General features: G+C 37.8%; 1 protein-coding gene across 2 annotated transcripts in view; it reads right to left on the reverse strand.

Moving 5' to 3' along the window:
- L3MBTL4 (L3MBTL histone methyl-lysine binding protein 4) overlaps window positions 1–13,097 on the reverse strand; it is a 436,533-nt gene that overhangs the window by 339,809 nt on the left and 83,627 nt on the right. The window contains exons 3-5 of one of the 2 annotated variants that reach the window (XM_075993668.1): window positions 12,967–13,069; window positions 628–660; window positions 117–171 (exon numbers count right to left, since the gene is read on the reverse strand). In XM_075993668.1, coding sequence (XP_075849783.1) covers window positions 117–171; window positions 628–660; window positions 12,967–13,038 — 160 coding nt within the window. In that variant the 5' untranslated portion in view covers window positions 13,039–13,069. The remainder of the gene's footprint in view (window positions 1–116; window positions 172–627; window positions 661–12,966; window positions 13,070–13,097) is intronic. The other variant, XM_075993669.1, reaches the window with a different exon arrangement.

The raw sequence follows: 13,097 nt of genomic DNA on the forward strand, positions 1-13,097 counted from the left end.
TGTTAGATACTATTACTATATATTTAAATTATTAAACCTAAATGACTAAAGCAATCTAATAAAAATTCACTTAAAAGTTGTTCATTGTGAACTAAAACTGTAAGAGAGATAATTACCATGATTCAAAGAGGTTGTGCCATCCCTGGGCTGCTTTTCTTCTTCAGCTTGCTCCTAAAATATAGAAAATAGGGACCATAGTTCCAGATTATTTTTTGAAAGGCTGAAAACTAACATTTCTGTTCACAGGAAGCAAAGCCATGAAGATCCTGTAACTGAGGGGGCAATACACAGTACCAGCATCTTTCCAGTGGGCACCCAGGAGGGGCACATCATGAACCATTCAGTCATGGCAGGAATTTTTTATTACTGTCTATATTGTTCATTGTCTAAAATACAAGAGATATGGAACTTCAATAACAGTTATACTGAAGTTGACACAGGTGCCCACCATAACCGGATGACTGGATCCCTGGGTCTGACAGTCCCATAGAAAGTGGCTAACAGAAGATGCTCATTCCCCACCAAAGCCACGCCCTCTAGCCTACTTTCCCTTTCAGCCTATCAGGGTCTACTACAGTTTACATGGGCTCAGTTAAAATGACATTATCTAATTTTAACCAAACTGACCTTTAGAGAATGGACAAGTAACTTCGAAGATTCCTGTAAAGAAACCAGATTAAATATGACAAACAATACAAGCACATACAATAGACGATATGACAAGGCTTCTCCCCATAGTGCAAATAATGAATCAGGCACACTTTCCTGCTACTCTCAAAGTGTAGTTTACCATTCAACAAATACTAAGAAGGTAGCTTCCTTTCTTGAAAGTTGTGGTAGCAAAGAGCATTTTGAAAATGGGTATCCAGATATGTCTCATTTACATAATTCTGTGACCATAAACAATGTATGCTACCTATTAAAAACTCATAATAATGGTAGACTTAAAAATTAGGGGACAGCATTTCCCAAATTTAAAATCTTCCAAATGAAGGCTTTCAGTGGATTTGAGCTTGCTTTTGGAAATATACATGTGCAATACTTTTGACTAGTTTCTAAGAACAACTAATTGTCATCACATAATATGAAAATTTAGCAGCTTAATTATACAAAAACTTTTGCATAATTGGTAGCATGATGAAAAATGACAATTACGATTTAGTAATTTAGCCAACAATTATTTTTTTCAATTTATTGCTATATATGTATACTTGGTATATACCTTTTTAAGTTACGACTAATGAGACTGTCCCAGTATGCAGGGGGCTAACCTTGTCACACCACCAAAAAGCCCCACATCTAGGGAAACCCTTAGTCCTAGACAAGCGAAGATGCTTGGTTACCCTAGCTATGACGACCATTAAAACCAAACCCAAAACATCCCTAATCATCAGGGAAATGCAAATCAAAACCACAATGAGATATCACTTAACCCCAGTGAGAATGGCCTTTATCAAAAAATCTCCAAATAACAAATGCTGGTGTGGATGCGGAGAGAGAGGAACACTCCTACACTGCTGGTGGGACTGCAAACTAGTTCAACCTCTGTGGAAAGCAATATGGAGATACCTTAAAGCGATACAAGTGAATCTACCATTTGATCCAGCAATCCCATTGCTGGGCATCTACCCAAATGATCCAACGACACTCTACAAAAAAGACACCTGCACTCGAATGTTTATAGCAGCACAATTCATAATTGCAAGGCTGTGGAAACAGCCCAAGTGCCCATCAATCCAAGAATGAATTAGTAAAATGTGGTATATGTATACCATGGAGTACTATTCAGCTCTAAGAAACAATGGTGATATAGCACATCTTATATTTTCCTGGTTAGAGCTGGAACCCATACTACTAAGTGAAGTATCCCAAGAATGGAAAAACAAGCACCAGACATATTCTCCAGCAAACTGGTATTAACTGAGTAGCACCTAAGTGGACACATAGGTGCTACAGTAATAGGGTATTGGGGAGGTGGGAGGGGGGAAGGGGGCGGGTATATGCATACATAATGAGTGAGATGTGCACCATCTGGGGGATGGTCATGCTGGAGACTCAGACTTTTGGGGGGAGGGGGGGAAATGGGCATTTATTGAAACCTTAAAATCTGTACCCCCATAATATGCCGAAAAAAAAAACAAAAAAAAAAAAACACAGACTGCAGATAGTGGCATCACAAAGCTTTAAACCTAGTATTCAGAGGAGAATCATGCATACTAATATTTCAGTGAAAACAAATTAGTTTTAACTATTACAATAAATATTATTAATTTCACTTTTATATTTTTTAGTTTCTTTTTTAGTCTATGACATTAAGGTACAAAATGTACTTTGTATAGTAATAAATCATATCATTTTCAAATAGACAATCCACATATAGCTGGATACATGATTAAAGTTTCTTTACTAATGAGGTAACCAAACAAATGAGATTGAAGATGACTGCATCAGGCTACCAACCGCTTATACAATCATATATAACTGATTGTGGTAAATTCCTTGGGATGTCTTAGCTCAGTATCTTTCTATATACATAATTTATTTCATTTTTTATTAACTTATTTTATTTTGTGAATTCATGATTCAAGATACATACCGTATATACATAAAGACAGAATGAATATACACACACACACAGATAATACAGTGCAAATTTTCCTACCTGTCCTCCCCTAAGCCAATTCATAATATCTCTATCCAATTATCACTGATGCATTTCTAATATATCCTTGCAAGGTTTCCTTTAGAAAATTACAGACAGAAACATGATTATATATGCTTAGTTACTATACACAAAATCTAGCATGATTTTCTATTAATACTTATCATTTTACTGAACAAAATATCTCAGAGATCTTTCTATGTCATGTTACAGAGTGTCCTTATTCTTTTTTCATAGCTGCGCAGGATCACACCTAAGGGCTATGTCATGATTTATTTAACTGGTTCCTTATTTACGGATGTTTAGGTTACTTCTGGTAGTTTTTATCAATCATATTAATACAGTGAGAAACTTGCACATGTGTCAATCTGCACACATGGAGGATATCTGCAGATCAACTTCTTGCCAATCAAAGCAGCTACGAGCCCTGGAGCTGCTCCAGGTCACAGGCCACAGGCCTGTTCTGTGCCTGTTTTCCCTTGGCCTAGTCAACAGGGTGTGTTACCAGATTTTTGAATTTTTGACAAGAGGATGAGGAAACAGTGATCACTCACTATAGTTTTAATTTGCACTTGCTTCATTATGAAGTTGAAGATGACGCTGTATATTTAAAAGTCATTCGTATTTCCTTTCCTGTGAAATGTCTTGTTACATCCTTGGTCCCTTTTTCTGTTGGACAATTACTTACATTTTGGTCTTGATAAATTAGGAAGATTAGTCTTTGTCTATGATAAGAGACATTATTTACTTTTTGTCAATTTGTCATTTCTCTTTTCACTTTGCTTATGATTTTCTTAATATGCAGTTTTTGTTTAAGAAATGAAACTATTAAACTTTTCTTTTATAGATTCTAGATTTGAATAATAGTTTGAAAATCCTTCTCCAATCCAGATTATAAAAACCCCATTGTTTATGACCATAATACTTATGGTTCATTTCTTAGCTTCATTTCTTAGGTTTAAATCTTTGATGAATCTGAAATTTGTACCGGGACGTAGTGTGACACAAAGACACGATATGTTTGCCCAGGTGGCTGTTTACTTGTCCCAACACCACTTACTGAAGAGTCCTCCGTCTCCCTGCCAGTCCAGGATGTGTGAATGATGTACTAAACTCCTTTGTGCATTTGATCCTATTTCTGCCTTTCTATTCTGTTTCTTTCTATCCATCCATCCATGTGCCAATACCACAGTTTCCATTATTATAGCCATGCTTTAATATGCTTCTGGGCTATTTAGTACTTTATACACAATAAAACAGTTCTGTTTCTGTACAAGTTTTAGAGTCAAATGGCTGTAGGTCCCAATCCCAGGTCTACCTTTTACTAGCTGTGTGATGCTGGATGTGTGATTTAACTTCTGTGAATCTCTTTGACTTGGAGATAATCACAACTTCTTGACAAGATTGTTTTAAGCATTAGAGATCCATGGATAGAGTCCTTATTACAGCATATACCACACAGCAGATTCTCAATTAATGGTAGCTATCACAGTTATTTTGCCAGATTTCAAATTGCTAAGAATTTATCCTGATACTTAATCAAAATTAAGTTGACCTGCTTATTTGTGTTCATCAACTGAAGAAGCATATGAACAAAATCTCTAATGAAAAAAGAATTCTGAGGGGAAAGGAAAGAAGAATCCTAAAGCCCTAATTGAATCAATTGCTCATTTAAAAAACATCTATTGAGCAATTACTACGTGCCAGGAACTACGCTGGGGTTAAGAGTGCAAATAAAACACAATGTCTAATGTTTGTGCACTGACCACCCTTAGCTTGACAGGTGCTCACTGTCTGTTGCACAGCTGATGACAGAAAGAAGAGATGGGCCTACTTGGCTCCCCCTCCTCCTGGAATGTCCTCATTTGTCAACTGTGATCTGCTGCATGCTCCTGTTCTTTCTGCCCAGGCCTGGGCTCTGCTGCGGGTTCACTGCTTATGCCTCTCCTGTGCACAGCCATCACCACTGCTGTCCCTGAAGTCCCTGGCTCTCCCTGTCTGTCGCACTCTGACCACTCTGCACAGCCAGTCCACTCTCAGTCTCAGACACACGGCCGATGGATCTCTCTATCTCCTTCCATCAAGTTTCAAATGTGCAGACCCAAGGTCCCACTGCACGGCTTCAACTGGATGACCCATAAGTTCCTAGCATGTAATCATTACAAAAGCAAATCCATCATTTTGTCCTCTAAACTTCTTATCCCCAGCTCAAAAGTCCCCTGGACTCAAGATGCAGCTTCCTGAACCCAAACCTCAGTTGCTGCTTTCCCCTCACCTCTCTGACATTAGTGCTGGGCAGAGTTCCAAGATGACCCCAATGAGTCCCACCCTTATCTAATCCCCTGCCCCAAGTGGGGTACAACCTGTGACTTAGTCTGGATCATATGGCAATGGTGATAGGACCCTCGCTCTCCTGACTCCATTATAATACATAACTCTGTCCCAGTGGATGGGAGCAAGAGATTCTCCTGCTGGCCTTGAGGAGTGAGCCACCAGGCTGTTAGAGGGTCTAGGAGAGGACTATGTGGCAGAAACTTCCCTTGCTTGACAGCCAGTGAGAAGCAGAGACCTCAGTCCTACAGCCACAAGGAACTGAATCTGCCAACAACCACATGAGCTCAGAAGAGGCCACTGAGCTCCACCAGGCCAACTACCCTGAGACCCTAAGCAGAGAATCCATGTAAGTCATGCCTGAACTTCTCAGAAAGAAACAACGGTGATATAGCACCGCCTGTATTTTCCTGGATAGAGCTGGAACCCATTTTACTAAGTGAAGTATCCCAAGAATGGAAAAACCAGCACCACATGTACTCACCAGCAAATTGGTTTCACTGATCAACACCGAAGTGGACGTATAGGAATAACATTTACCGGCATCAGGCAGATGGGAGGGGGGAGGAGGGGATGGGTAAAGGGGAAGGAGGGGAAAGGCAACACACATAACCTAAACATTTATACCCCCATAATATGCTGAAATAAAAAAAATAATTAAAAAATATATAAAGAAATTTAAAAAATAATAAAAATAATAAATGGGTATTTTAAGCTGCTGTCTTTGTGGTAATTTGTTATGCAACAATAGAAAACCAATGCTCACTTTCTTATCCTTTAGGAGTCAACTTGGGAAGCTTTCCATGATCCTCCTTCCTCTTCCCCTCCACGCATGCTAAGTAGAGCAACCTTTGATGCCTGCAAATTTCCTGTACAAATCTGTGTTATTGGGCCTATCGTGCTGCAATATAATCATCTGTTTTACTGATTGGGCTCTCCTGCTGTCCTCCTTCTTACTGAAGGCAGACAGTGCCTTAACCATCTTTCATCCCCAAAACATAGCTAAACACCTAGTCTAACTCAATAAATACTTGCTAAATGAAGGCAAGGTTTAAGAATAATACTTTTCTGCTTTTCAGATTTCACATCCAAAGTGATAGTGGATATCTTTGTGCAATTAATAAAGTCGCATCCTCATAAAAATATTACATTCAATGCCTCTCACATATTAACAGGCATATGATTCACCTGGGAATCCCACTAAAAAATGTAGATCTTGATTCAATTGGTCTGGGGTAGGGCCTAAGATTATGAATTTCCAAGAGCTTCCCAGCAGACGTTATTGCAAAAATATACGGTATACACAATGAGTGGCAAGACTACTGTCTCTTATCAGGGCATGGAGTGAGAGTGGGGATGGTAGTAATCCAATCATATCTGCCCCTATTCTACTCCAAGTGAGATGATGAACTCCCAAATAGGGTCTAATTTTCTATGGTAGCTCTTCACCCCAATTTCACCCCTTTTTATTCACTCAATGCACAGGAGATTTACCTGTGTAATTCAAAACAAAGCAACTCTCTTCTACTATAAAAACCGAAACAGTAACAAGAAACAGATTCAAGAGTTGATTTTGCTCACACCACAACTACTGAAGCATTTTTATAATCACTGTCTCATTCAAAAATAAAAAGAAATATATAATATGCTATCTGTCACTCAGTTAGATTAAGATGTTTGGTTCACACTTCATTTACCATTGAAATTCTGCCTAGAAAGAAAAAAAAATCCCCTAAAAACAACAGTACCTCTCACTTAGATTTAAATTTCTGAAGCTCCTATTTGTATGTTCTTCAGATAGATCAAGGTTATAGATATGGAAATGTACACATATACACACAGCAGCTCATAATTTTATATTTCAAAATAAATTTACATTTCTATTATGATATCCCCACCTCATTTTTAAAACAATTTTGAAAATGGAAAAATATTTACTATCATATAATAGAGTAGGAAAAATGCTGAATTTGGGGCTGGGCTGGGTGAGCTGAGGTCAAATCCCAATCCCATGCATAAAGAGCTATTTAATTTTGAACAAATGACTTACATTCTCTAGGCCTGATTTTTCTTGCCTGTTAAAATAAAAGGATTGGACTAAATGTTCTCCAAAGTTCCTGCTAGCTTTAACATTCTTTGCTTCTGTCTAGGCTAATTAATTATTTCAGAAGAGTAATAAATCTATACTGCTATTAACAAGTAGAAAATGAATTCTAAAAAACAAAAGAAAAAAAATGAGCATTTTACCTTATCCTTCCAGACAGAACACTTAAGGAAATAAATATGAATTGAGAAAAATAAAATCATTAATGTGATTTCTCAGGATTCAAATTTTAGTTCTGAAACTGAAAATAAAGCTTTAAGGAAAAAAAATAGTGTTGTGGGAAAAGGGAGATAATGGTTTAAGGAACATAAAATAAGTCTTTGCCATGGTACATTTCCATTTACCAATTTAAAATCCATCATTTTGGAACAGAGGATTATGATGTGGGAAAATAATCAAAAAGGCTTAATGTTCTGTTCTTTCCTGATGGCACTGGACGTATCATATGCTTTTACTACAAGTTACAGGGATGTTCTCTAATTAATCAGTGTCTACATTCCTCTGTCTATGAATTCCAATCAAGGGAACAAAACAAGAGATTTTTAACTACTGATTTGTGTTTAGCAATTTCGGTTTATCACGTTGGAATTGTCAGATAGTGCCCCTTTCCTCTCTTTCCCTGTCAGACAGAAGTCTCATGAGCACTCAAACATTCTGAGTGTCCTGCTGTTCTGTTGCATAAGAACTTGGCATTTGTGCCCCAGAGGGTGATGCATATTGGTTTTGTGAACTGTAGAAAATGGTGAAATCCTATTTACTAACCCCAGTGACAAAGTACTATTTGAATTTCACCTGCTGTTTGATGTTCACTTTTTAAATTCTTTTTGCTGTGGTCCAATGTGGGATATGAACTGAAGATAAAAGAAATTAACCTTTTGGATACAAGTATCTGTGGGATTTTTTTCTTCATTGCTCCACTGGAATGCAGACTTAGGGAGAAGGAAATGCTTCCATTTTGTTCAAATACTTGATAACACAGTTACAGTCTCTGAATGAAATCTCCCAGAATACTGGCTAAGACATATACAAAAAACCAAAAGTGAAAAACATAAGGTTGCATTATAAACACCACCTTCCTGTAGTCCCTTCATCTATTAATGAATTTTAATGGCTGTTGCAAAGTGACATTAGTCCTGTGTGAGGCAGCAAAATGGGGAAAAAAAAATAAGAAACCAAAATAATCCTACCCCAAACATTTTCTCAATATCTACTAAAAGATGTTACAAGAAACATTTGATTACACTCTGCCAGTGCTGAGGTCCACCGTGGCTCCTGCTGTCACTCTGTCACAGCCGGAGATCATCACTCGGGCACTATTTCCTCTCTCGGCAGATCTGCTAAGCATGCCACCCGATCTACCCTGGTTACCTTACAATCTCATTATGCACCAAAACTTAGACTGACTGATACAGAAAGTCACTTAAAGATCTTCTAATCCAAGACTCTGTTCTACAGACAAACTGAGCCCAGTCTGGTGAAGGGACTTGTCCTTGGTCACATAGCTAACGAGCAGCACAGCCAAAGACTAAAATGGGAATCTTCTGACCCACATCCAATGCGCATTCTACAATGTTGCTATCTGCTCATAGCAACATCTGCTCCAGGCAGACAAGCAATTAAGATCCCTCCATAGATCACACACTTCACCTTCTCTCCCAACCCCATACCTTGCTCATGCTGCTGCCTTGGCCCAGACAATCCCCACGCTGACCCCTCAACTTAATTATCTCTCAAAGCTAGAAAGCTCCTAGACATTAATATGTATAAAAGTTTGTATTCTCTCATATTGCATTTACCAGGCTAGATTTAAAATCCATTTGTTACAACAGCATAAGAAAGCATTAAATACCAACATTCTTAGATGTTCTTCATCCTTCAAGATCCAACTCTAGCCCCCAATGACCCCACCTTTCTCTGAAGGGTGACCATACCCTACAACACTGATGTACTGCTTACTTAGGTACATAGTTGTTCTACATTACTCTACACATGTTAGTTCTCTTTTATTCAACAATCCTGTAAGATCCTTTATAGAATGGAAAATGTCTCATATTTCTGTCTCCTGAAGTCCATAATTCACATATAGATAAAGATTTATTGCTTTTAAAAAGTTCAGAGGGAGAAGGAAAATGAGAACTAACATTTGTTTAGTAACAGATATTTTATATACACAATTAAAGGCTATATATTTTATTCCTGTATGGTCAAATAAAATTTCCTTTTGTATTTGTAAAACTTGTCTTTTTATGTAGGAAATTTGAAATTTGACAGCTTGAATATCATTTTGGGATTTTGTCCCCGGAATGCCCACACACGCCAATCATCTATGAAATCACCTTGGAAAAAAAAAGCACTTAGTTTCCCCAATTACTATTTGCCTGTACTTTGCTAGTCAATTCCAAAGTTGGTGGTTGGAAAAGCTGGCAAAGGAGACCCAAAATGACAGTTATCTTTGTGCTGGGTGTTGTGGAAAGGTATAATATGTCATAGTCTAAAAGGAGCAGAGAAACACCCTCCTAAAGGTTGCAATAGCACTATGGAGACCAGCACCATAAAAAAAAGTTCACTCACACGGGAGAACTGAATAAACACAGACATAAAATGTGTAATAAAACCCAGGAAAAAAAGAGGCACTCTCCCAGAAGCTGTTAGGGAGAGGATAAACTAGGGCAACCTCTTTCAAAGATGATATGGAAAAACTTATCAAAACTTTAAAGCAACATGCCTTGTAGTATGATAATTCTGCTGATATTACCAACGAATGCACTGCAAAAGTATTTGTATATCAAAAAGATATATGAATAAGAGCATTAGTTGTAATATGATGTTCAAGAACTATCTGGAAGTATCCAGCCATGTAATATGAAAAATAGAGACATTATATTAATAATGGCTATACTTTCCAGACAGCCCTCATATAACCACAAAAATTAAAACAACCTAAATGTTTACAGTAGGGCACTGTTTAAATAAATATGGTACATTCAAAGAATGGAATACTGTGCACCAATGAAAAGAAGATGTGTATCTCCAAGACATACATATATAATTAAGTGCAAAAAAAAGCAAGGAACAGAAACAACAACTAGAATGTGAGCCTATCTGGGAAATGTGTACGTATGTGTAATTGTGCACAAAGTGTTTGGGCTTTTTACTTTTTTTGTTTTTATTTCCTATATAGCTATACAAGCAACTATAAACAGTGGTCACATCTTTAGAAAAATACTATGGGGTTAATGTATGTGTAAGGAGGTATAGTGGAGAATTTATTTCTTATTTTAATACTTTCTGTATTATTTGATTTTTTAACCATATGCCTGTGTTCTGAAAAGCACAAATAAATATTTTCTAAATTCTATATAGAAATACATAGAAAATATTAGTCTAGGAAGACGTTCATTGACAGATATTAACATTAGCATCTAAAAATTATTATATAACCAAGACATGAAATTACGATCTCAGAAGCAGATGTTCAGAAACACCCAACTGTGTCTGTGCTTGATGTTTTATGTGCTTACTCTGTCAATGGGATTTTACTTGGTTGACTAGAAATGCCACTTATAAAATCAGAAGGGTGCACAGAAAGTAAAGAATGTTATCAATATTTCAAGGAATCTAGCAAAATCCAAGCATAACTGAACCTTTCTCTCCACAGTGATGGCAGTCCCAGATGTGAATATAGCTTGCTGTATTAAACTGTTAAATTCAACTAATGAAAATGGACATTGTAACTGTCGATGGGCCCCAAACTGACAGTGCACTGTGGAATTCACCCTAAATGTGCATCTTTTCAATTATCCTATGTGAACATCCTTTAAAATAAGAGTATGTTCCAAACACCTCAAAACTTAAAGTAGTAATATAATTCTCTAAAATATTATTTGCTTACTATCAATCAAAGAAATCCATTTGCACCGAGATGTCATTAAGCACCAGGAATATCATTTAACAGATATTTCCAAAAACTCAGCTATACAAACTTAGCTACACACCTAAGTGTTACGCACTTCTGGAATTCAAGAAAGGGAAAATCCCAATGTGGGGTGGACACAATGATAAAGGCATGAGGATTAAGTTAGAAACTGAGTTGAGCATAAACAGTAAATTGGGATTTGTGCTACTGTAGGTGAGTCAGAAGTTTAAATACTCAGGTTGTAGAGCAAGATACCTGAGTACTGGGCAAAGATAATAATAATTTTAGCAGCTTATAGAGAAATGACATTGATGAAAAATAGAAAATACGTTTGGATGGGAGGTGGTCTTAAATATTAAACTAAAAAAAATTAAGAAAAATATTAATTAACTATAGTACAATGCACAGGTAAGATGTATCCAGCTATTTCCCTAAGACAATGGTTCTCAAACATGAGCAAGCATCAGAATCACTTGGATTATTAAAATATAGACTGCTGAACCCCAACCCATCTGGATTGAGGCCAAGGAATTTGCATTTCTCACAAACCCCCAAGTGATGCTGAGGCTTTTTGTCTAGGGACCACATTGGGGGAGGCAGTAACCAAGAATAACTTAGAACGTATCAAATCCTGCATTTCATCATACACCGTTTCCTCAGAGGGTGTGACACAGCACACCAAAATGCTAAGAAGAATGGCATCCTCACACAACCTAAGACAGATGCAGGCCTGCGACGTCCGATCCAAGTAACCTCTCAAAGAGCAAAATCTTCTCTGGGACCTATTTAGAGCACTAAACTCTCCTGGAACTGATCTAAGAGATGCAAGCAATCCAGACCCAGGGAGCTGGACCTCAGCCCTATGTTAATCTCCCCACCTCACCCTAAGACTAATCCTGAGGCAATGGCTCTAGAGTTGGACACAGACCTATTTTTAACATCTTGAAACCAATCTCAGACCAGATTGTCATCTATGATGTCTCATTTAACAACTGAAGTTCATCAAACCACACCCAACCTGGCAGCAAACCAAAAAATGCATTATTTCATGTCATTTTGCCAAATACAATGTATAAATGTATAACCACAAACCACATGGAGACCCCAAGACATACATCCAAATAAACGATGAAAGCCCATGAGAGGGTCACAAATGATAATGCTGTAATGACCCACTATCCCCAAAAACAGTCACCATGGAGGTCTTCTGGTTACTCTACTAACTTTTAAATTTGCAGGAATACATCAGGTTGTTATAAGGAAACAGCACAGACAAGGTAACTGGTGAACACCATACTCTCTAGGTCTAGATGTTGCTGTGAAGGTATTCTTTAGATGTGAGTAACATTTAAATCAGTAGACTTTGAGTAAAGCAGACCACTCTCCACAATGTGGTGAGTCTCATTCAATCAGTTGAAGACCTTAAGAGAAAAAAACTTATGTCCCCTGAAAACAAAGGAACTCTGCCTCCAGACCAACCTGAGACACCAGACTGCCACATCAACTCTTCCCTGGGCCTCCCGCCTGCCAGCCTGCCCTGCAGATTTCAAACTCGTCAGCCACCATGACTGCCTGAGCCAACTCTTTTTTAAGTCCCCCCCACCTCTCTCCCTCTCTCTCTCTCTCTCTATATATATATATATATATGTGTGTGTGTGTGTGTGTGTGTGTGTGTGTGTGTCACAACCTCCATCCTCTTATTTAAAGATCAAGTACCTCCATCTTTCTAAAAGAAAAGGTCTCCTTGCACCTTTAAAGTGAATATTACCTTTTAAAATGGACCAGACTTTAATGACACTTGCATTCTATACCATTACACATAAAACTCAACCAGAAACAGGAGTTTAGAGTGACTGAAGAACCCTCAGTCTGGTTGTGTGAACTGTACTGTTCCACTGTGCGTTTCAATGGTGAGCACACGCTGTGCGGAGGGTCCAGGAGCTGACATCTTACCAAGCATCTGTCCTGATCCAGATGCTCTTTGGAATCCATACTAAGCTTCCTTTTCCTGTTGGGCTGTTTCATCGCCACTTCAGCACTCCTCAGCAGTGTTTTTCTGTAAATTAGTGCAACATAAAAAGTTG

This window comes from Microcebus murinus, chromosome 17, assembly GCF_040939455.1.
Source record: "Microcebus murinus isolate Inina chromosome 17, M.murinus_Inina_mat1.0, whole genome shotgun sequence".
NCBI classification, from domain to species: Eukaryota; Metazoa; Chordata; class Mammalia; order Primates; family Cheirogaleidae; genus Microcebus; species Microcebus murinus.